The sequence below is a fragment of the Porites lutea genome, chromosome 3 (genome assembly GCF_958299795.1).
Source record: "Porites lutea chromosome 3, jaPorLute2.1, whole genome shotgun sequence".
Lineage (NCBI taxonomy): Eukaryota > Metazoa > Cnidaria > Anthozoa > Scleractinia > Poritidae > Porites > Porites lutea.
In genome coordinates this window covers 45,968,866-45,992,197 of record NC_133203.1, presented here as the reverse complement: position 1 = coordinate 45,992,197, position 23,332 = coordinate 45,968,866, and the positions used below count along the sequence as shown (strand labels likewise).

At 39.2% G+C, this 23,332-nt stretch overlaps 1 protein-coding gene across 1 annotated transcript in view; it reads left to right on the top strand.

The window, feature by feature from the left end:
• The first annotated feature begins 22 nt into the window (after positions 1–22).
• LOC140932390 (coadhesin-like) overlaps positions 23–23,332 on the top strand; it is a 39,725-nt gene continuing 16,415 nt past the window's right edge. The window contains exons 1-12 of the mRNA XM_073382002.1: positions 23–58; positions 4,890–5,136; positions 6,477–6,647; positions 7,262–7,432; positions 13,238–13,408; positions 15,430–15,600; positions 16,262–16,437; positions 16,468–16,723; positions 17,251–17,421; positions 18,067–18,243; positions 19,016–19,359; positions 21,422–21,671. Of these exons, the coding sequence (XP_073238103.1) occupies positions 38–58; positions 4,890–5,136; positions 6,477–6,647; positions 7,262–7,432; positions 13,238–13,408; positions 15,430–15,600; positions 16,262–16,437; positions 16,468–16,723; positions 17,251–17,421; positions 18,067–18,243; positions 19,016–19,359; positions 21,422–21,671 (2,326 nt within the window). The 5' untranslated portion in view covers positions 23–37. The remainder of the gene's footprint in view (positions 59–4,889; positions 5,137–6,476; positions 6,648–7,261; positions 7,433–13,237; positions 13,409–15,429; positions 15,601–16,261; positions 16,438–16,467; positions 16,724–17,250; positions 17,422–18,066; positions 18,244–19,015; positions 19,360–21,421; positions 21,672–23,332) is intronic.

Here is a 23,332-nt window from a genome sequence, read left to right as displayed (position 1 = left end):
ACTGGCAAACACCGAGGTGTTCTCCGCTAAAGGGGGAATGAGGCCAAACGTTACTAAGGTCAGTAAAAGTCTCAGTTCACGAAATCGTTTTATTTAGAAGCCTTTTGAGTTTTAGCCTGAGAAAACAGACTACATTTTGTGACGCCATCGTTGATTTCCCTGCGAAATGATGACGTCATTTCGCGGGGAAACCGTTGGTGGCTTAGCGAAATGTTGGCTGTTTTGTCACGCTATTTGAGTTTAAAAATGGCCCGACGTAAAACGTTGCTGACTTCCGAGAAGATTTTGTAACTAAGGCCTATGACCTTTATTTGTTATAGCAAGGCTGTAAGGTGTTATCGTTTGGTTATTGTATATTATAACCATGCAGCAAAAGCTCTCTAGGAGAGATGTCGAATTATTTAATTAGTTCCATCCTCAAGGGCAGCGTTAAGGATATTTATCTTGCTGCTCTTTTAAGTTTTGTATTTTTCAGTATCTCGTTGAAATGTAATTTTTTCGTTTCTGCTTTTGTAGATGTTCTGCTTTGCTTTTACTATGTTTTTCAAAGCTATTCTGGCGCGTTAATGAGGATATATTCTTTAAAGTTTGAAGGTGCCAAACTGACGCTTAACTTTTCCCACCTAATGAAGTTGTTTTTCCCTTTGGCGAAGTAGGGCGTAGTAACGTTGATTTTAGCCTTTTGTCACTAAATGCTCGAGGGATTCGTACTTTTGAAAAGCGGAAAGCAATTTTTAGCTGGCTTTTAAATTCTGGAGCCGATATTTGTTTTCTGCAAGAAACCTACAGTACTCAAGAAGTCGAAAGGAAACATGTTCTTTTCGAACGGTAGTAGCCATAGTCGAGGTGTACTTGTACTGGTAAGGGATAACTTAGACTTTCAAATGCGATCTATCAAGGTTGATTCTCAAGGTCGCTATGTTTTCTTAGAGGTTTCCATTCAGGATTCACCATACTTTCTTTTAAATATATACGCTCCAAACAAATGTAGTGAACAATGTACCTTTTTTAAAGAAATATCAGAAATTTTGAAAGCGGCTAGAACAGAACAGGATTACCCAATTATCGTCGGAGGCGATTTTAACGTCATACTTGACCCTGACTTAGATGGACGGGGCGGAAACAACAGAAAGAAAGACTCCGCAATATTAGTTGAAGATATGCACCTCGATTTTGATCTGGTTGATATCTGGCGTATTAGGAACCCCACTACATCACGATTTACTTGGCGTCAAAAAACTCCGGTTGTGCAGAGGCGTTTAGATTTTTGGCTTATAAGCGACAGTTTGCAAGATGAGATAATTTCAGCGGAGATTAAAACATCAATAAAAGCTGACCATTCGGCAATAACCCTTTCAATTTGGGGCTTAGATGAAACTGAGAGAGGACCGAATTTCTGGAAATTCAATTCGAACTTAGTAAATGACTCGGACTACTGTGAACTTTTAACCACTGAATATGTGAATTGGTTAGAGGAATTTAAAGAGGTTCAGGATAAGCGTGTTTTATGGGATTTAATTAAATACAAAATAAGACAGCAAACAATTACATACAGTAAAGGTAAAGCCCGTGAAAGAAGAGCAAAACTACAAAAGGTGGAAGATAAGCTGAAGGAATGTACAGAAAAATGTGATATTGATCCAAATAGTGGAAATCTCGAGGAACTGGATTGCCTTCAAACAGAATATGATCAATTGTACGATTACATTACACAAGGGGCAATCATTCGCTCTAGGGCAACCTGGTATGAAATGGGTATTACAGACCTTCCAAAAGAATAAATCGCCAGGGAACGACGATTTAACAGCCGAGTTTTACTTAGCCTTTTGGCCCTTGCTTGGAAAGTTGGTAGTTGATAGTTTGAACTATGCTTTCGAATACGGTGAACTATCGAACTCACAGAAACAGGCCGTTATCACCTTAATTGAAAAGAAAGGAAAAGACAAAAGGTTGGTGAAGAATTGGCGTCCAATATCTCTTGTAAATGTTGATGCTAAATTGGCGTCTAAAACTTTGGCAAAGCGTTTGGAAAAGGTGCTTCCTGAAGTAATTCATTTTAATCAAAACGCGTTTGTAAAGGGGAGAACAATTTTTGATGCCGTCAGAACGATCGATGATGTGATTGAATATGCTAGGTACAAAGATATACCTGGGATTCTAGTAGCTGTAGACTTTGAAAAAGCTTTCGACTCGCTCAATTTAAATTTTCTTTGAAGAGTATTACATGCATTTAACTTTGGTCCTTCTTTTATTCAGTGGATACGGGTCTTATATAACAACGCCTCTAGCTGTGTAATGAACAATGGTTTTACAACAGGACCTTTTGCACTAAGTAGGGGAGTAAGGCAGGCAGATCCCCTCTCTCCCTACCTGTTCATAATAGCTTTGGAGACCTTAGCTATAAAGATAAGAGAAGATGATGGCATTAAGGGCATTACGATACGAGATGAACCTGTTAAACTTTCCCTTTTCGCTGATGACATGACCTGCTTTATCAAAGACAGTAGTTCTTATACCAACCTATTCGTTACGCTGAAGACTTTTGGTGAATGTTCTGGTTTAAAAATAAATAATGAAAAAACCGAAGCCTTAGCTTTAGGAAATAGTAGTTCTCTTTGGGAGGGGTATTCTGATATGCCAAATCTTTGTGACACTATTAAAATTCTAGGCGTCTACTTTGGCTATGACGCTAAACAAAGAGATGAATTGAATTTTAGGAATACTTTGAAATCACTTAAGAAGACGATCAATTTGTGGAAATGGCGTGGTCTTTCTCTCTTAGGTAGAATACAAATTGTAAAAACCTTTGCCATCCCTAAGTTTATGTTTAGAGCGTCGGTGTTGCCAATTTCTAAAGACCTTATCAAAGAGGCCGACTCACTTTTTTACTATTTTATTTGGAATGGGAAAGATAAAGTAAAACGAAATGTAATGATTTCGGAAGTTGAGAAGGGTGGCTTAAATATGCTCGATATTGATTCTATGGTTCGTACCAGACGAGTGATATGTATGAAAAAATATTTGGAAGACTATAAAAGTCCGTGGAAAGCTTTTTTAAATGAGGTTCTTATCCCCGTTGGTGGGAAGCTCATATTGCATTGTAATTTTGATACTTCTAAATTAAGAATTTATTTACCAAGTTTCTACAAGCAATGTCTCGATGCGTGGTCAGAAGTAAATGCAAAAACACCCAGCTTGCTACATGAAATTGCAAATGAAGTTATTTGGAATAACAAGCTTCTCTGCATTAATAAGAAATCTGTGTATCGTAGAGATATTGCAGATTTAGGGTTTTTAAAAATTTGCGATTTATTTTCAACTAAAGAAAATCTCAATCTTGAGCAAGGTTTCTTCATTATGGGTATTATTAACTCTATGCCTGCCAGTTGGCGCTTGACAATTAAAAGGGCAACTACTGCACCGGTGATTGATCCACTTCCGGGTTCACCTGCTATCCAAATAAGTAACAATTTGGTTCCAATTCTTGATGCTTCCTCAAAGCAAATCTACCGGCTTTTCCTGGAGAAAAAACAAACAACGCCTACTGCTAAAGTAAAGTTAGCTGCAAAGTATTCAAACATTGATATTGATTGGAAAAGTGTTTATTCGCTACCTTTTCGCACAACATTAGAATCTAAACTTAGAGAATTTCAGTTTAAAATTTTAAACCGTATTGTCTTTACAAACGAAAAACTGTTTCGTTTCGGCTTGGCTGAGTCGCCATCCTGTGCTTTCTGCCAAACAGAGGTTGAATCCGTAGAGCATTTACTCTTTTCCTGTAGAGTATCATCTAGTTTTTGGAAACATGTCTTGTCCTGGTTGCGCGATAATAACATCTCTGTTGATAACCTTAAAGAGGAGGACGTCATTTTTGGTAAGTTCGATATTGCAGAAGATTTTCTCCTGTTTAACCATATGTTGCTTCTGGGTAAGTTTTATATTTACTCTCGGAAATACCAGAATGGTTTACCTTCTCTTCAAGGTTTTATAGCCAGGACAAGGCGTATTTATAACATCGAACTCCATATTGCCAGGAAAAGAGACAAATTAAACAATCAGTTTAGAAAGTGGGAAAAGTTAATAAGCGTTTTTACGTAAAAGTGATGTTATGATTAATTTCAACAATTAGTTTAAAGTGATGTCATTGTAATTTACATGCTAAGTAACTGTATTGCTGTAATAGCTTTGTTTAGCTTTGTATTTTTTGTGTTTGTTTGTTTGTTTGTACTATATATATGTGTGTGTGTGTTTGTGCGTGTGTGTGTGTGTTTTTTTTTTTGTTTTTTTTTTCTCTTTCTTAATTTCTAATTTGTATGTAAACGTAAGAAATGCTTGAATTAAAAAATATTAAAAAAAAAAAAAAAAAAAAAAAAAACTAAGGCCTATGATAACCAAAAGTGGTTTACGCGCCCGGTTGGTTTTTCGATCAGACAAAAATTGCAAGCCTTTCGTAATCTCTCTCCGAGCTTTAGAATTACGTCGGGTACTTTACCACGCTGAAAAAAAAAACAAAAAACAAAAAAAACGCTGATCTCTAACAGTTTGAAAACTAAATTTCACTTCGTATCATGGTTATTATCTGTCTATCATAAATGATCACATTGGTGATTCTATTCCTTTCTCGATTTTTTAAAGCAAATTTAGCCTAGCATTAAAAAAAATTCTGTTTACAAGTCCAATTTTTGCCTTGTTTTAACTTACCCCTGGGCATATGATACATGTGACAATGATCAATGGCTTGGTAACAAGTGGTGATGGCATCGACGTTGAAACTGCGAGAAATAGGCAAAGGGCTATGGACCTACAAGCGACTGTACATGACTGAGTCAAAATCTGCTCCAGAGGGAGTTGTACTCAGGCTTCTAATTCCTTCTCGTTTTCAATTCCAGGTAGCTCTTGTCATGACTGATGGTAAGCAAACGGTTGATGATGGAGTCCTTTCCGCTGACATTTTGTATAACGCCGTTCAACCTCTCAAAGACAAAAACGTCAAGGTTTTGTCGCTTGGTATCGGCAAGAATACCAATTTGTTCGATCTGTTGACGTTAGCCTCCACAGGCAATGATGTGTTCTTGGCGGAGAACTTTGAACAGCTCAAAGACCTTGTAACTGATCTTACCCAAAACAAATGTCCCGGTAAGAAAACATGTAAGAAACGTAAAATAGTTTCTATTGGTTTATAACATTATTCTAGAGCGGTCACAAAAAGAGACCTCATCAAACAAAGACATTTTTTTACTATATTGATACTGTAAATCATGTAGTATAGATAAGTCAAAGCACTACGTACCCCACAATAACTTCCTACTACAGTGAAACCTGCGTTTATAAGCGGACACTCTCTCATGTTCAGAGGGCACAAGCAACAGTACTAGCTGCGCTACCACGCCTTCTGATGTCCCTTTCTCTTTCGATATCAGTACAGTTGACCGGTTCAATGAAGACCCACTTAACACGGATACCTCTTTATGCAATGACCAGCAAAGATCAGCAAACAAAGCAAAGCAGAGCTGAGATATGCAATCAAATGTCGGTCCCTACCAGAACAAGCGGCTACCTCGCGCAAGCCCGCGAGCGTTGTCTCGGGATTAACCTTGCATAAATTACAATTTAGCCACATTATTACGGACTTTATTACGGACACTTTCTATTGCCCACCCCTCCCCCCCGCCCCCTCCCCGTCAGTGTACGTATTAACGAGATTTGACTGTATTGGCAAACATGTTCCAAATTTGGTCAACGCTGGGCCTTAAGCCAATCGGAAACGGAGAAATAGTTTAAATAATAATAATAATAATAATAATAATAATAATAATAATAATAATAATAATCTGTAATTGTGTTAATAACAAAATGCTCATTACAAATCTGATTGCTTCTTAACAGTCCATATTTATTGCTTAATTCTAAAACTGTCTTATTTGACCTGTACGATTACCAGGAGTACGTAATCGGACAGTTTCTTGAAACAGCCGATAAAAATCGAGTGATAATTGGTAGGCAATAGAATTTAACTACAGTCCATGGTAACCAATCAAAATCAATGAAAAAAGGCTGACCACTTTCAACTTGAAAAGAACCTAGATGAAATGTAACCAGCCCAATGACTTTTATTCAGACTTTTTTTCTTTACACTTTGGCAACTTTAATTTTTCAACACTACTGGGCCCAGTTTTTCAAAGGCCGATTAGCGATTAACTCGGGGTTAAATTTAACCCGGGTTTCTTTCTCTCGTGTTCAAAAGCATTTTCTCTGATAATTTTCTCTGTTATTTTTAGGGCTTCCAATGATCAACTTGTGGAAAAAACGAATTAAAACTGAAATGCTTTTTAAGCTTTCAAATCTGAATTCAAATCTCGCACTAACCCTGAGTTATCTTAACCCAGCCTTGAACAACTCGGCCCTGATTTAGAAAGCCTTTAAACTAAGGAAAATAATACAGTTACTAAATCGTATTAACATTACTTTTATTGAAGTGCACGGCAACTGGTCACTGTGGAGTGAGTGGGAAACCTGCTCCGTGACATGTGGTGGAGGCTTACAGAGGCGTTTGAGAAACTGTGATAATCCCCCTCCGGCCTTTGGGGGTGATGATTGTTCTGGGGAGAGTGAAGAAATTCGTCCTTGCAATGAAATCCCATGCGAAGGTAATATACACTTTTAAGGAATCAGTGGGATGCTTTTGCTGATTATAACTTACGGCACGTGAACTTCTGAAAAGCTGCAAACTTTGTGAAGAGCCAAAGGAGGAGAAATTTATAAGTCACAGCGCCGAAACAAGGAACCATAAAGAAAGCTCCATTCCCCACATATATTAAGTTTTATTTACCTTTTTAAATAGGTAGGTTCTTTATGTCTAACTTAAGACAGTCTGATGGACAGTCTGGTGGACCTCGGTATTTCATGTTATTGGAGTGGTTTTCTGTTGTCTTCACTACTTATCTTTTTAGTGGATAACGATGTTGAGCTTTTACAAGGCCTCACAGTATTTGCCGAGAAAAGAATACGCCAACAACAGTAACAATATAATGAACCTCGCATGGCCTACGTGCGATGGGATCAGAGATTTTAAAGAACTGTGTAATATCCGGAAAATGATTAAAGGGAAGTTCTCATAGCGGTTATTTCGTTAAATTTCCCGCCCTCATGAGTTCGAAAAGCAAACACAGAAGAATAGGACACGGACTCAATAAATTATGATTAGATGTACAGCCGTAAATATCGCTTTTTTTTCTTTCCTTCGTTTTTTTTAAAAATGTAGTTGATGGGAACTGGACCGATTGGAAAGCCTGGGAAAAATGCCCCGTGACGTGTGGAGGAGGGATCCAGAGTCGTAGAAGGACTTGCTCTAATCCTCCACCCTCTAACGGAGGAAAAGATTGTGAAGGAAGTGGCGTTGCAACGCGTTCATGCAACGACCTCCCTTGTCCAGGTATGTGATATCAACCAATTAGAACTGAATAAAATCAGTGGCTTTGATCTTTTACTTTAACTGAACAGAGCATGAACAATAGGGAGGTTTAGCAACGACGACGGCGACGGCAAAGAGGACGTTAAAAAGCAATAGTTTATTACGCAAAACAACAAGTTTGCACGTGCATCACGCTTTTTTGTACATTTCTTTACCGTCCTTGCACGACTACGACTTGAAAATGCCTAATTGCAAGTTTTATGGAGGACGTAAACAAGCGACGACCAATCTCTTTTTCTCTCTCTAAACTTGAGTGCGGTCCTCAAGAAATCAACTGCAATTCGCCTACACTTGCCATTTTCAGCAAATTGGAATAAACGCGACAAAGATTGAAAAAACGGAAATTCATTTTAAAACTGACGTTTTCCCTGCAGTTGCCGTCGTCGATGCTAAAGCTCCCTAATAAGTAGACGACAACGAGGACGAGATTTTCTCAATACTAAGTATAATTGCGCGCGCGTCATAGCCGTCGTCCTCCAGCTACGAGTTTAAGCCGCGAAACTTTAGTGGTGGCGGGAATTAGTTAGAAGTTTTATCATTTTGCGATCGGCAAATAGCTTAACCTCCTTCAATGAAAATGATAGTGCCAGATTTTGTGGTGGTGGAAAAAAAGTAAAAAAAGCTTTCCGGGGGTCTTTTTCGGAGAATACGCGAAAAAATGGAAAGTTAAATCTCGTTTTCGTAGTCGTCCTCGCCCTGGAATCTAAAGGCCTCTAATAATTTAAATTAGTCAATGTGATGAAGTTGACTTCACTCGACTAGTCGCTATGAGTAAGTACATATAGTATCAAAGGTAACACTGATCTAATTTTTATTTGTGTGGTTGGCGTCGTGGCACTTCATGCAGGATTTTATCTGCAGACGAAAACATTAGAACGGTCTCGTACGGCATAGTATATAAACAACGACTTAAGGAAGGCCGTATTGCCATGTAGCTTCATTTCTAATTAGTCAATTAATGGTCACGCTGTAAAAATCCCTCCAACTTGTCTAGCTTGTGTTGAAATGATCACACTTCAAGATTATTAGGCCACAGATTGAAAAGTCAGAGCATTATAACACCACTGTTCAAAAGCAAAGCATGATCAGCCAAAAAAAGCAAACAAAACATCAACAAAAAACAAAAACAAAAGAAAAACCACTGCTTGAAAGTAGCTACTCTTGAATAGTCACACTTTCGGATTTTCAGCTCACAGACTTGAACGTTAGAATAACTAGCTTGCATGATGAAAACACTACTCCTATAATTTTTCTTTGTCAGTGGGATAAAACTTTGATTCTAGACCCTTATTAACAACAGCAACAAACAACAACAAAAAGTTTTATTCTTGTATGCAGGAGTTGTACGGCTTGCCCCGCAAATAGCTGGAAAGCCCCGGGGGTACTTTAGGAATTCCTGAGTGGGGATGTGCCGCGGGGACCCTGGAACCTTTAACCTATAACAGAGCTAGTTCAGCTGAATTTTGCTACCCTATAGTAGAGTAAACTGCCCAAATCCCTCCTATCCTAGAGTAGCTGTTTTCCAGAAACTACTGAGGTCACTAGCACAGTCGAGCCAAAACAAAACCTTATACCACAATCCCTAGTCTAGATAAAATCTTCAACCGACTGATCAGTTTCCTGAAATTTGATACCCTATTCTAGACCCAAACGCTCTGATTTATATACCCTATCCTAGAGTAAACTGCTTGAAAACCATACCCTTCACAGCGGCACATACCTATATAGCCCATATATGGCAGTACCCCCCCCCCCCGGGGGGGGGAAGCTAACCTTGGAGGGGCAAGATAAGCACATGAATAACATATTTAATAAAAATATAAGCCTTAAACTATTTCTATTTTAAAATAAATAAAACAAAGACGTTCAGTAATCTAATTGACTACACAGCGCTTACTGACATACTTAATTTATTAATATAACAATAAATTTAAGGATAAGGAGTCACTGACTCTTAAAGATGGATAACACAGAAAAGGAAAAGCAGACATTAAAACGTTTAACAAGAGTATCTATCTACCGCATGGGGATTTGACTATAGGATCCTCTTTTTCTAAGACATCAAATAGCAATTTGCGAAGAACTCTTTCAGTTTGAATGTTTTCTTAGGCAGATCCGTTATATAGCGTGGTATCTCATTCCACAGCTTAACTCCGAGCCGAGAGAAAGCATTTTTTTCGTATTTCTAGTGTAAAGATTTTTTTAAACATAGAACGTTCCAGACGTAGACAATCGTGCATTGTATGAGTTAGACGTTTTCTAAAATAAATTTTATGTCTACTGGGGCTTTATCATTATTGATATCGTGCATTCAAATTGAAACCGACTCATAACAAAGAAAATTACATTGTCGTTCCAGTCTGCGAAGTACAGCAAACGAGCTTTAGTGCCTTGGTAAAAGAGCACCAACGCTGTAGAAGTTGCAGTCCACTGTCTACTTTTCTTACCCGGAATTCCATATGGTTGCCACATTTTTAAAAAGGCTTTCATTTTGGTGATTATCTTAGAGCCTTTGTTGCCATCTTTCCGAAGAACATATTTGTATTTTATGTTCAGCGCTGCACTTATGCAAAAGCACTTTCTTTCTCCCCACTACACGTTAGGGTTACTTTCTGACGCTCTAAGCCAAAACAAGTTTGTTTCCGGTCTAAAAGTTGCTTCCACCATTCATAGCATATTTCATAATCCTAATTCATTCACTCACGGACTTTGTGTTATTGAAAACTAATTTTAGGAAATTTTGCGCGAGGTAGAGCTATGTTTATCGTTCCTGAAAACAAGGTAGGGGGGCTGATTTTGAGGTTCTCCATAAATAAGATTTGAGTTAAGGCAATTGCATCAAAAAATAAAATAATTAAAACCACCGCCTGTCTGTGCGTAAACGTGAACAAAATCGGTATACCTCAGTTTTTGTAAATTTCAAATGTACAAGTAGAAAACACGTTTGATTGGTTATTTTTCTATAGGCACAAGGTAAACGAAGAACATTTTCAACAAGAAACTAGATTCTACTATTGACATCAACGGGGGTGTCTGGATTTAGTATTTGATTAGTCTATAGCTTGTTACTGGTTAATCACTTTTAAATTAGAATTGCGCTCGAAGAAATAGAAGCGACTCGAAGGCTGGACTTTCAGACAGAAACGATGTCCAAACATTCCCCCACGCTAACTCGTTCGAGCAATTTCTCGTTCAGAATGTAAATGTTTTTGTCTGTATGAAATCACGCGATTTACTATCACCATTCAACATTTTCACATCTCCCATAATGCACCTTGTCTACTCCCCCAAATTTTGCATAACCTTTGTCTTCCAATTCTCTTAAAACGACTGTAATACCGAGGCGAATTGAAGAAAATGGTTTTGCAAACTTTTTTTTTTTTTTTTTGTGGGGGGGGGGGGGGTAAACAAGGTGCATTATTGTTTACGTGAAAAGGGGAATTGAATTCTTTCACAGTTGATGGTAGGTGGAGTGATTGGAAGGCCTGGGCACAATGCAGTGTGACGTGTGGTGGTGGAACTCAGGGTCGAACTCGATCTTGTACCAATCCCTCGCCGCAACATGGCGGCAAAGAGTGTAGTGGAGAAAAGGATCAAGTCCGCTCCTGCAATGCCAAGCCATGCCCAAGTAAATAACTTCAATTACATTTTCTACTTTAGGTATCACATCCAAGGCCAGATGCTTCCTGTAAGAACCAATTTCTGTGAATGTTTACGATATCGACAAATGTTCGTTTTCCTCGTATTTAACTTCCTTAAGTAACATTTCAGTCGGGTGTACCTGTCATTCATTGCTGCAATATGCATTTACCATCGCGCTTATGGTATAACATACACATACCATAACATACTGCTGATAACTGCTTTTGGCTGTAAGTTAACCACGATGGGTATTACCATCACTCTCTTGCTCTGTGTATTCTTTTAATTTCGAGAGCTAGGTCTTGTTACCTTCCACTTTCTCTGCCTCGGAAGAGTATTTTGGCTCGCTGGCACAGCAATGTCGTCAAGGGTCCACTCCTGTGTATCTTTGTGTACTACAGAAATATTTGGTCTATTGTGCTTCGGCTGCGAGGCCGTAAAGATAGTTATATCCCAAGTTTTTCTCTTATCTACATCAATTCTCTGCAACTGGTAAGGGCTGAGGGTCGCACCACTTAACAGCACTCTAACCCATACTTTCTGCATACCTCCCACATCCCAGTGAAACCGTAGAGCCACCTTTTCGTGGCGCCTCTAATGGCAAGCTTCATTCATCCACTGAAAACATGTCATACTCTTCAGTGGAGTTACCACATAATCTGCACAGTGATGTCTCAGATGTCTTATCTATCCTAACCGAATGTTTTCTCAAAGCTTGTTCTTGAGCAGCGAAGATCAAACCCTCCGTTGCCTTCTTCTTCTTCTTCTTCTTCTTATTATTATTATTATTATCACTTTTTCAATGGAGTTAGTAGCGGTCTTAGTTGAATAGTTTCAGTTGAAAATACCAAGATGATAATAATAAAAAATGGACTATCCTATTGAAAGATGCCTGCAACATCACGACTTACATCATATTGTTTTAGTTACTGTCTGGTGAACTTTGTGTAGGGTACTTTCAGTATTAAAATCGTTCCCTAGTTTTCCCAAAGTCAGTTAAAAGGGAGATCTGCTATTCAGGGTCACAGACAGAACAGTGTGTCTCAGGCTCTCAGATTATAGGGACTTTGCGAAAATAAAACAAGCTAGGTAAAGATAAGATGCGCGCGATCTGGAAAAGAGAGAGTTGGCGGAAATGATCCTCTCTCCCCAGTTCCCGCTCGTTTTCGCGTCACTTTATACTGAACGACTGCATTACTGTCTCAGAGCCTGGAATAGGCTATAGACACAGTGAAGTTTGACTACGAGATTTTACCTGATCCTTGGTGATATCATTCAGACAAGATAGGTTGAACAAATGTATTTTCGTCGACAGTTGACGGAAGATGGTCGCAGTGGGGCCTTTGGGGATCCTGTTCACTTTCATGCGGGGGAGGAATACAAGATCGATTTAGAGCCTGCGATAATCCTCCTCCTGCGTTCGGCGGCAGTGATTGTTCTGGGTCGGATGTGCAAACGCGATATTGCAAGGAAAATCCATGTCCAGGTAACGCCACACAGTCAGGAGTAAATCGTAAATAGGGATGGATCTTATGTAACCATATTGCAAAGCGACTATTTAAGGAGTGCGAAATCCTTGCAATGCATGGTCGTTACAACTTAAATTTCTAAGAGTGTCGGCATCAAAATTTAAGTTTAATCTTACCTTTCACTTCGCAGCAAAATTCTGAAAATCACAGTGTGTAAAGGCTCAGTTCCAGAAGTTTCGTTTCAATTAAATCACGTTCACAGACTCAAAATTTACCGCAGCATTATGTAGTTAAGATTCTGGAAATGAAATTATCAACTAAACTAAGGAGTATAGAAATCATGGAGGTTGTTGTGAAAGAAGTGCTGTTTTTTCGTCTTTTCACCAATCTATTGTCCATATCCTAGCATTGTTATACTTATAGTGCACTTCGACAGTAATAATGCTTGAAAGAGCGTTTTGATGAGACTTCACGGCAGCCGTATTGGTTTACTAAGCCAGCTCTTTTGGAGTTGAAGTCTCCCCTCTTTTAACACGTTCTTTTATTCCAATAACGTTACACAAATGCTGGTTACGTCAGTGGAAACGCTTTGTAAAGCACTCACAGATTTCCTCTCACTATACATTTTTTCTTTTTTTTTTTTGTGCATACGTAGTTGATGGGAGGTGGTCCGACTGGGACGGATGGAGCTCTTGTTCTGCCACTTGCGGTGGTGGAATCCAGAATCGATCCCGAACCTGCACCAATCCTCCTCCAGCGTATGGAGGAAAAGATTGCTTAGGAGCCAGTCAAGAATTACAATCATGCAATCAAAACCCATGCCCAGGTTTCATATATTTCATTTCATCATTCGTATGAAAGTGTAGTCAGATCTCTCTGCAGCTCTTCTATAAATAGGTAGCCTCTACCTCTCGTGGTCCCCAATTTCCCTATTGCTATGATCACGACACGCATACATGCCCTAGTAAATTTATTATTCACCATATAGGCTCATCTCAATGCACGTGTCGTGACTCTTCCATTCGCAGTTTTTTTTTAGCAAAGTTCGATTCGAAATTCTTCCACTGAAGATTTCATCTGATGGCGAGCTTCGGAAATTGCTATTTAAAAAAATCTCTTTGATATAATTGACTCCCCTGTGATCGTATATACTCTCCTTTTGGGTTATATTTGGCTTCAGTTCTCGAATGACTACAATTTATGAAAAATATCTATGTAATTCTTTGACGAAGAACAAACTACAGGAAAAAACTTAAGAAGAATAAAAACACGTCATTTTTTTCTCATTTCTCTTTGTCCTTTGCAATGGAAAACAGTGGACGGTAGGTGGAGCGATTGGGGGGATTGGAGCACTTGCAGTTTACCATGCGGCGGTGGAACGCAAGAGCGTTTACGAACTTGCACCAATCCTCCACCGGCTTATGGCGGCGCGCAGTGCAGTGAGGAGAGTAAAGAAATTCGGTCATGTAACAGTCACCCATGCCCAGGTAAAAAAAGCAATGTTGAGCATTTATATGCTTTTCTTAGTGTTTCGTCATCACTTAACCACAGAAAGATGACAAAAGGGAGTTTTTAGTGAAAAACAAACGGAATGTACTTTTCATCCTCGTTGGTGCAAAAGTGATACTTCCAAGCGGACGTTTTTTTTACTTGAATTGGCAAGATGCATTCAAGCATTCAAACGACAGCCAATCTTCGACAAAGAAACGGCTCAAACGCCGTTTCTAATCCCAACGATGGTTTTTTTCAAAGATCTTTTTTTTAAAGCTGTCCGAATTCTCGATTTCCGAATATTCCAAAGATAACCAAATTAATGCTTCCCAGGTCGGCGAAGTTTAGGGATTATTTTATTTTTCTAGTTTCGTTTTGAAAAAAAAATGCTATATTGTTTTACCTTTATCAGGTTTAAGTTACAGTTGAACAGTAATGCTAACTTTTGAGTCTGTGGACGAAGTTATTTGTTGTGGCCATGTGGTCATTCAAATGAAATTCCAACTTCAGTAATTAATTTGGCATTTGGCATTATAGGAACACAAGGCAGTGGGAATCTACTCTTCGAATCTCTATATTATTAGTAAACCCCTTAATTAGCTTAATTGTTGTAACAAGTACATGTCAAGGAAGCTATGAGAGCAGTTGTCAATTGATACGTCGCCCTTTTCCTGTCCACGCCAAAATATTATTTAGGCCACTTGCACTAAGAGGTCACGTGACCAATGCTTCCTTTAAACAATGAGTTGGAATCTTGCTGATGCCAAAAACTGTGAGAGCACACAAAAATTATCTTACACCCGAAATTTGAGAGGAAACGCATTTAAGGGAGATATTTTGTGGCACTTTGATTTTTCAGCAAAGTAGTATGATTTGTATTGGCCGCCATGTTGGAGGGCATGCTCTTGCCCTCCAACATGGCGGCCAAAACTACTTCTTGCTTATATCTTGTTCAACGTTTCATAGTTACGCTCAAATGTGCTGTAAACGTTATCACATCATCTTTTCAACATTTTCCTTGAAGTTTAAGTGCAAAATTTGTGTTCAGAGAGAGGTAATTCAAAATTTTAAAAATCACATTTTGGTCACGTGACCATTTACGAACTTATTCATTTTAAGAAAATGCTGCGGGTTTGAAAAACCAAATCACCATTATTTTGTTTAAGATATGACCCACTAATCGTTTTTCGAAGGCAAAATCATATGACTTTCATTTTCATAAAAACGGTGTCACATGCCTCTTAGTGCAAATGGCCTATTATTGTTTAGAAATAATTTTATTTAATATTCCTTTGTGCGAATATCTGTCAAATTTCACAAAAATTAAATCTAACCTATTGAAGTATTTCTCCACAGGTGATGGCAGCTGGGCAAGGTGGAAAGCTTGGAGCTCATGCAGTGCAACATGCGCAGGAGGAACTCAGAGCAGGTCTCGGACTTGTACCAACCCCCCTCCAATCCATGGTGGAAAATATTGCCCGGGAAGTAGCGAGCAGACTCAATCCTGCAATAACCAACCTTGTCCAGGTAACGCGATCTTAAGATCAATCATAATATCAGCTGGACCGACTCTGTAGCCATTTTACATAGGTGACCATCTTATAAAGGGTCAAAGACAATGAAGGATGAGCAGCAGGGACCAACCTTAGTTGTCCTTTTATAGGGAGGAGCCTACGTCAAAGAGGTGTCCGTTAAGACGGAGATGAACACTTTACTGTGGGGTGCTATTTGTAAAATAAGCGAGTCAAAGTGCTCTTACAATGACACAGAAGTTAGCATGTATGATAATCGTGTTAAATGGAGCTCCCAGGTGTCAAAATGTAAGGGAATAACTAACATAAAAACGACGACTTTATTTCATGAAAATCGCACGAAAAAAGCAAAAAATTATCTTTGATGTGCTAGCCAACAAGAACGCTCTGATGTAGCCTTAAATGCAGGCTCATTTATTGGAGTGAAAAACCTGCTTAATTTATGTTCCTTTTGCCGCGACAGCCTTCTTTGAAGTTATCGCTGAGGAGGGTTGGGGTGAGTTGAAATAGGGCAAAAGAAGGGTATGAGGTAGGGATTCAGATGGGGAATGAAAATACAAAATAGTTTTCTATCGAGGGTGGAATAGAGATGTGAAACATTGCGTAGAAGTAATTGTGACCCCCTAACGTCATCAATCTGACTTAACTTTCTGCAGTGGACGGAAATTGGACTGAGTGGAGAGCTTGGGGTCCCTGTTCATTGACTTGTGGAGGAGGATCTCAGGATCGAACTCGATCTTGTACCAATCCACCACCAGCTTTTGGAGGAGCAAACTGCGTTGGCAAAAGGAAAGAATTTCGTGTATGCAATAACATCCCGTGTCCAGGTGTTGTAAAGTGAATTTTTACCTTTTACATTCAGAAATGCTCCCAACTCCGATCTCGGGAGTTTATATTATACACATTTTTTTGTATTTTCCTTATGCCCTTATTTCCTGTTTCTTCAGTTCCCGGAGGATGGGCCCAATGGAGTCGATGGGACGCTTGTTCAGTGACCTGTGGATCGGGGAGGCAGTTTAGGTATAGAACTTGTACCAATCCCCCACCTTCCCATGGAGGAGCACAATGTTCGGGTCAGAGTCGGCAAGTCTACTATTGCGACAGAAGGCCATGCCCAGGTAAAACAGACCTTAAATTTTTGTGTTTTAACATTAGAAATTGGATAAGCCAGCGATCAATTCAATTCAATTTAAACACGGTAAATGGCTCAGCAAGCTGGTTTTTAGACAGCTGTGTAATAACAATTACAAGTAAGGCTATAAATTTTAAAACTGGTGATTAACTAACAATAATTAATTTAGCACTAGGATTTGCAATTTTATATCTCTTCCTATTTACTCTTATAAACGTAACTATCGAGTTTTAAGTAAGAAATATTTATTCAGATACAGTAAAATAGTAAGATTAAATAAAAAATAAAAATAAGCAAGATGTTATCTTATTAATGTCCCGCGTACAATGATGGGATATCTCTTTTTTTCCCTCCAAAACTTACATTAAATCAACATTGCTATTTTAAACAATGCCGATCAATATCAATTAATATATCCATTTCGAAATGCTTGCTCAGACTCGTTACATCTTCTAACTCCTTAGTTTACGTACTCTGATTATGGCTATCACTATTTTTCCTTCCATATTGCAGTTGATGGCCAATGGTCGCGCTGGGGACGCTGGACACGATGCTCGGCAACATGCAACGGTGGAAAAAAGAAACGTTCCAGGACCTGCTCTAGACCCTATCCCTCTAATGGTGGAAAAGATTGTGAAGGGGAAAGGGTTGAAGTTAAGAAGTGTGATAACGAACTATGTGCAGGTAATAGTAGGACATAATTTGTGAAGCAATGTTCAACTTTGTCACTGGTGTTGATCGTGTTGGCTCAGCTATTGGTTGTGCCTCTTTTCGCTATTTTTCTCAAAATTAGCACTTGAAACGAGTCACCCTTTCAGTAAAAAACTAAAGTTAAGTCGTTGTAAGCAATGTTACTGAAAGGTACATTAAATTATGGTTTTTGTACAACGAATTGAACTAAAACGACTGATGCGACTAATGCGAGTAGTTAGTGCAACGTGACGAATAGGACAGTAGTTGAACGAAAATTTTGTTTCATTCGCCAACTTTGTGAACAATGCAGTGAATTAGGAAATGAGCTATTGCTGTACCTCGACCTGCGCCTAAAGAGGCCTCGAATGTCACGTGGTGGTTAACAACTTGAGGGTGCGTTACTTTGAGATGATCAGCATCAGGATCAGTGATCCGAGATCAAGTCGAATCATGGTAGATCAAAAGAACCGATGAATCCACTCTGGACAAGGATTTATCGGTTCATTTGATCTAAAATGATCGGAGTGATCTCGGATCACTGATCCTGCTCCGGATCATCCCAAAGGAACGCTCCCTGGGTGTTGTTGGTATGGCCTGTAGTTCATTGTTAACACTCTTCTCTTAATTAACATACAGTTCATGGAAACTGGGGCCGATGGAGCAGCTGGAGCGCTTGTTCCAAAACATGTGGTGGATACGGAAGAAGGACAAAAGTTCGTCAATGTAACAGTCCCCCACCTGCAAACGGAGGAAGAATGTGCCGCGGTAGTAGTTCGTCCTTCGTGTTCTGCTATGCGCCTTTACGATGTGAAGGTAAGCTTCTCACAAATTCTTTAATATCTCAAGGGCACAGTGGACCAATGTAAGAGCCAGAGAGCTGTCGATTCAAGACAACAGAGTCTGTCATGCGTTACGTCAAGAGGCGACTTTGGGAGGGAGTGAAGGATGGGTACTTGTTTTGGGGCTAAACGTTACCAATTACTTGGTAACGACAAAAATGGCTATTTTAAAGTAGATGCAGTAACATCATATCTAAAAAATAGTAGTCCTCTAAGAGGACATGTTATTAATAATAGATGTTTTCTATGACCGATGGCCGGTGTGATTTATAACGCGTGCGAGTAGATGTCAAACAAACACCTTGATATTTTAACGATACGATCACGTCGTCCAAATAGAAAACTTTCCGAAACAACTCAGAGTCCTGCAACATTCTTTGAACAAAATATTTTTCCATATTCAGTGAAAGCTGTACCTTGTTAAATGATAAAAAATACTCAAAGCATTGTCCATTCTCGTCAAAATATCCAAACGCGTTACTTCGAACTACATGAGAAAACGAGACTGCAATACCCAAACTGATCAGCATTCTGAGAGCCACGTTATTTTATTTTTTGCCGATTTTTGTTTCTTACTCTTTTTTATTCGTCTGTCTAATTTGTCATGGTTAAGGAAAGAAAATATATTTATCAATAATTAATATCCAGTAATAAAGCTGAAGGAAACGACTGCTACCCAGCATTCGGACAGATCATTAACAATTTTATTTTTGTTACGTAATGTTCTTTATTTTTCTCTCTTTTAGTGAAATGCAACGTGCCTCTTGACGTTGCAGTCTTGGTGGACACTTCAGGAAGCATCTCAAGAAGAAACTTTCGCGTTTTTCAACGTTTTATCAAAAGCATCATAATGGAATTTCAAGTTTCAGAGGATCACACCCATATTGCTATAATTGAATACAGCACCAAGGCTTCTGTACAACTAAAGTTTAATGACTTTACTGGAAGAGCCCTTAATCGGATCAACGTAAAAGAAAGAGTAAACAGAATCCCACACAGACGAGGTAAAACTCACATCGACAGAGCCCTACGTTTAGCAAATGAGGAGGTGTTTACCGAAAAAGCAGGAATGAGGGACTGGGTCAAAAAGGTAATTTTCTATTGACTTCAAGAGCTAGACGGGCAAAATAACCTGAATTTCGTCCGATTACTTCGAGTCGTTATTACTCCCTCAGCAACGTCTGTATATACTGGCCGTTAATGCCGTCCAGTGACGTCACTACTCCTTTGCTTTAATTCATGCAAAAAGTAAAACACGATTTTCAAGTGGTAAACCAAGAAATATCGTTTGGAAATGTCCACATGATACAGAACAGCTGACAGAATTGCTTTACTCTTTTCAATCGTAATTCATGTTTAACGTTCAAACTGTTAACTGCATGCAGTACTCTGAACCGGCTGTAATTCAAACTCGGTCGCAATCACGCAATGAAATAAATGCACACACGGAACACTTAGTTCAAAAACACAACAATTTCCTTTAATTGAAAAGAAGCTATTTGGTCCTTAACGAAGAAAAAAGAAAACAGGGAAACAAGAAAGAAAAGCTAACAAAATTATTACACTTGACGCTGAAAATATCAAGAAGGTCGAATGACAACCCCGGGGAGGGGGGGGGGGGGGAACTCTGCATATGAAGGGGGTGGGGATGCTCGTTGTCTCGCTTAGGGGTGTAAATTTTGGATTTTGGTCTCACTTAGGGTGTTCTGGGCAAAACGCCATCATATTTAGCCGTGAAGGTCTCGTTTAGGGTTGCACGCGAAAAAATATAAAAATATATAATTGTCTGTTTTTTTAACATGGTCTCTTTTAGGGGTCAAAAAGGCTTGAGCCACGCCCAGATCGGTCTCCTTTAGGGGTTTAATTCAAAATTTCCGACGAGCATCCCCACCCCTTTCATATGCGGAGTCCCCCAACCCGGGATGACAACATGTCATATTGGTCTCAGAAACTTCGCATAAACAAAATCACTGCCGAAAACACAAAGCGGCTTTAGATGAAAACCTACCGACTCTCCGTGGCCTGCGTGGTAGGCGCAAAAAGGGGAGGGGGAGGGGGAGGGAGAAAAGCATGAAAGAGGGGAAACCCCTCCCTTTTTCCCTTTTTCCCTATCCCCTACCCCTTTCGACGCCTCCTACGCAGGCTAACTCTCCGCAGTGATTCCTCATTCTCAGTTCAGTTTGGCAATTCAGTTTCGAAGACATGGACAGTTTTGCTGTTTACGATAAAGATTATCGAAATGTTTCAGATGTTTGAACTCCACGTAAGCATGCCATCGATGCAATCCGCTGAATATCAAGCGACAATCCCGCTAAAATTTCTCATAATTATACATAATTCACTACCCGGTTTTCGGTTAGTAGTGACGTCACTGGACGGCATTAACGGCTAGTCGATTCAGACGTTGCTGAGAGGAGAAAACGACTCGAAGCAATCGGATGAATTTCAGAATACGGGCAATAGGCATTACAAAAAGCACAGAGAAACTGAAGTCTGTGTAATTAATATATGGACAAAAGTTTGGGAGAAACGGAAGCATTTTTATTTATTTTAACGTTTTTTTTATTTTAATGTTTTACAAGAGCCAGCTATGACTAGGATATTCTTAATATTTAATTATTTTTTGCATAAGAAAGACTTCACGGCGCGGGGGTTGGTTACGGTCGGACGGCCAACTTCCGTGTTTTCACTAATACTGGACATCCAGAAGTGTAAAACTGCCATAATAATAATAATAATAATAATAATAATAATATAATTATTATTATTTCTGAGAAGGTTTCTGTCCATCAAAAAAAAAAAAACTCCCCTGGTACCTCAGGGCCAAGGATTGGCTCCGGTTCTAGGAGAGTGTAGGAAGCAATAAACAGCATTGAAAACGTTTATACTAACAAGAACAATAATAATAATAACAATAATAAACAAATATTTGTTCAAAATGGCATAACAAAGCTCAAACCCGACTTGCTGGGGTTAAACCAGTTGATTGTTTACAAACCTGGCCAGGAAGTTGTTTTAGGTATTACTGGAAGACAAATCTTCTGGGAAGAACTCAGGGAATACTGATTGCACACAATCGTTTTTAATTATTGACTTATACACTTAATTTCTAACGAAAATAACTGATAATATGCTGTACGTTCACGTTATAGGTTGCTCTTGTAATGACCGACGGAGAACAAACAAAGGATCCAGAAGATACAAAGAGCGTCAATGAGATTCTCGCTGAAGCTGTCCAACCTCTGAAGGATAAGGGCGTTCGCGTCATCACACTTGGAATCGGTAAAAAAGTCAACAAAGAAAGCTTACAGACCATAGCGACTGGTGACTTCGTATTTTACGCGTCATCTTTTAACGAACTCAGGAAGATGGTGAAGCAGTTGAAGAAAGGAACTTGTCCAAGTAAGTGAAGGCAGAAACTTTACATGTGATTGTTAAAGGGTCTGTGTCACGTCAGTCCAGTTCATTTTGTTTAATTTTGCCAATCACTCGCGCTCAATCGCTATGGAACTTAAAGTAAGCAAAGAAATTAAATGTAAATGACAAAATCAGAGATCCGTGACAAAAAAATATATCTCCTTAGCATTATTTTTGAAGTTGCAAGCAGCAGAGATCAACTTTGAAAAACTGTTAGGCTGAACAGTTTTCAAAACCCTAATTTCAATCCGTTTCAATCTTCTTCAGTTTTGCGCATCCGTGGCATCTGTTGCCAGTTTCTGTTATGTTATTTTAACCTTCCTTTAAAGTTTTAAATGGTTATTTTTACATTTCTCTTAATTTAACGGGCATTTTGTAATTTTCTAATTTGGTTGAATTTCGTGACACTGCTCTTTGAACTCTTACAGTGGAGGCTCTTCTAACGCACACTCTCTTACGCACACTCTCTTAAGCGGACTACTCTAACTTACGGCCGCCTTCGTAAAATCCCGTTTTTCTCAACTCCTATACAAACTGCATAATTTACATACCCGTAAGCGGCCAGCTTCAGTTACGGATACCTTTTACGCGTCCCAAGGATGGCCGCACACGAGAGCCTCACGAGAGCCTGGGCCGAATTGAAAGTTCTTATTTTTGAGGCGAGTCGGTTACAGTTGGTCTGCCTGTGCGACTTTTTGTTTGGGTAACTCAGTTAGTTAATAGCTACAAATTACAAATTAGTTTAGGAATTAATTAAACAAAAGTTTGATATCCAGCGAGGTTTAAAAAAGTGACACGCCCTACGGACTCGCCCCCCCCCCCCCCCCCCCGCCGCTCGCTCTCTTCCTGCCTTGAGGAAAAAAACGACTGGTTTACTAGTTTATTAACTAAAGTTTCTATACCTGATTGTTACTTAATTTATCGATATTGGCGAGACAGTATTTCATAGGGTTTCATTTTCATGATTTCACTTGGCAAATATGAAAAGGGCCTTGAATCAACCTCGTCCCCAGGGCGCTTTTCCCTGGCTTTGGAGGTGGGGTTGAAAAGCGCCCTGGGGACGAGGTTGGCCTTGAATTTCGCGATTCAACCATCCTCAAGTTCATTTCATTTTTCTAGAAGCCTAAATTTATTAAAATCTCAATAAAAATTGAACATGCAGAACGAATTTTTAAATATTCTCTACATCTAGATTTTCTACTGGATTAATTTTTATTAGCCATGCAGGTCAAATTCCAACTGATTGTTGGCTGGCAGTGGGGTTCTAACACCGAGATTATTCTGTTGTCATAAACCCGCACCAAAGATCCCTAGGAAAAGAATCGCTCCATATAAAGGAATCCCGGATTCTGGAATCCAGGAAAATTTTTTCTTGTGGAATGAGGACGGCGGGAAATTTTTCTTTTGACATCCAGAATCCTGGGTTTTGGATCCGAAATACAGCTCAAGGAATCCGTATCCGACTAACGTCGGACTGGAATCCAGAATCCAGGATCTACTGACAACGAATCCATGATCCAGAGCTTAGAATCCAGAATCCAGAATTCAACACTGACCTGGATTGCCTTACATGGGGCGAAAAGAATTATCAGATTGTCGCTCAGTTCATGACTTTCTTTTTCCTTCCTTTTTAGTTTCCGCAGCGG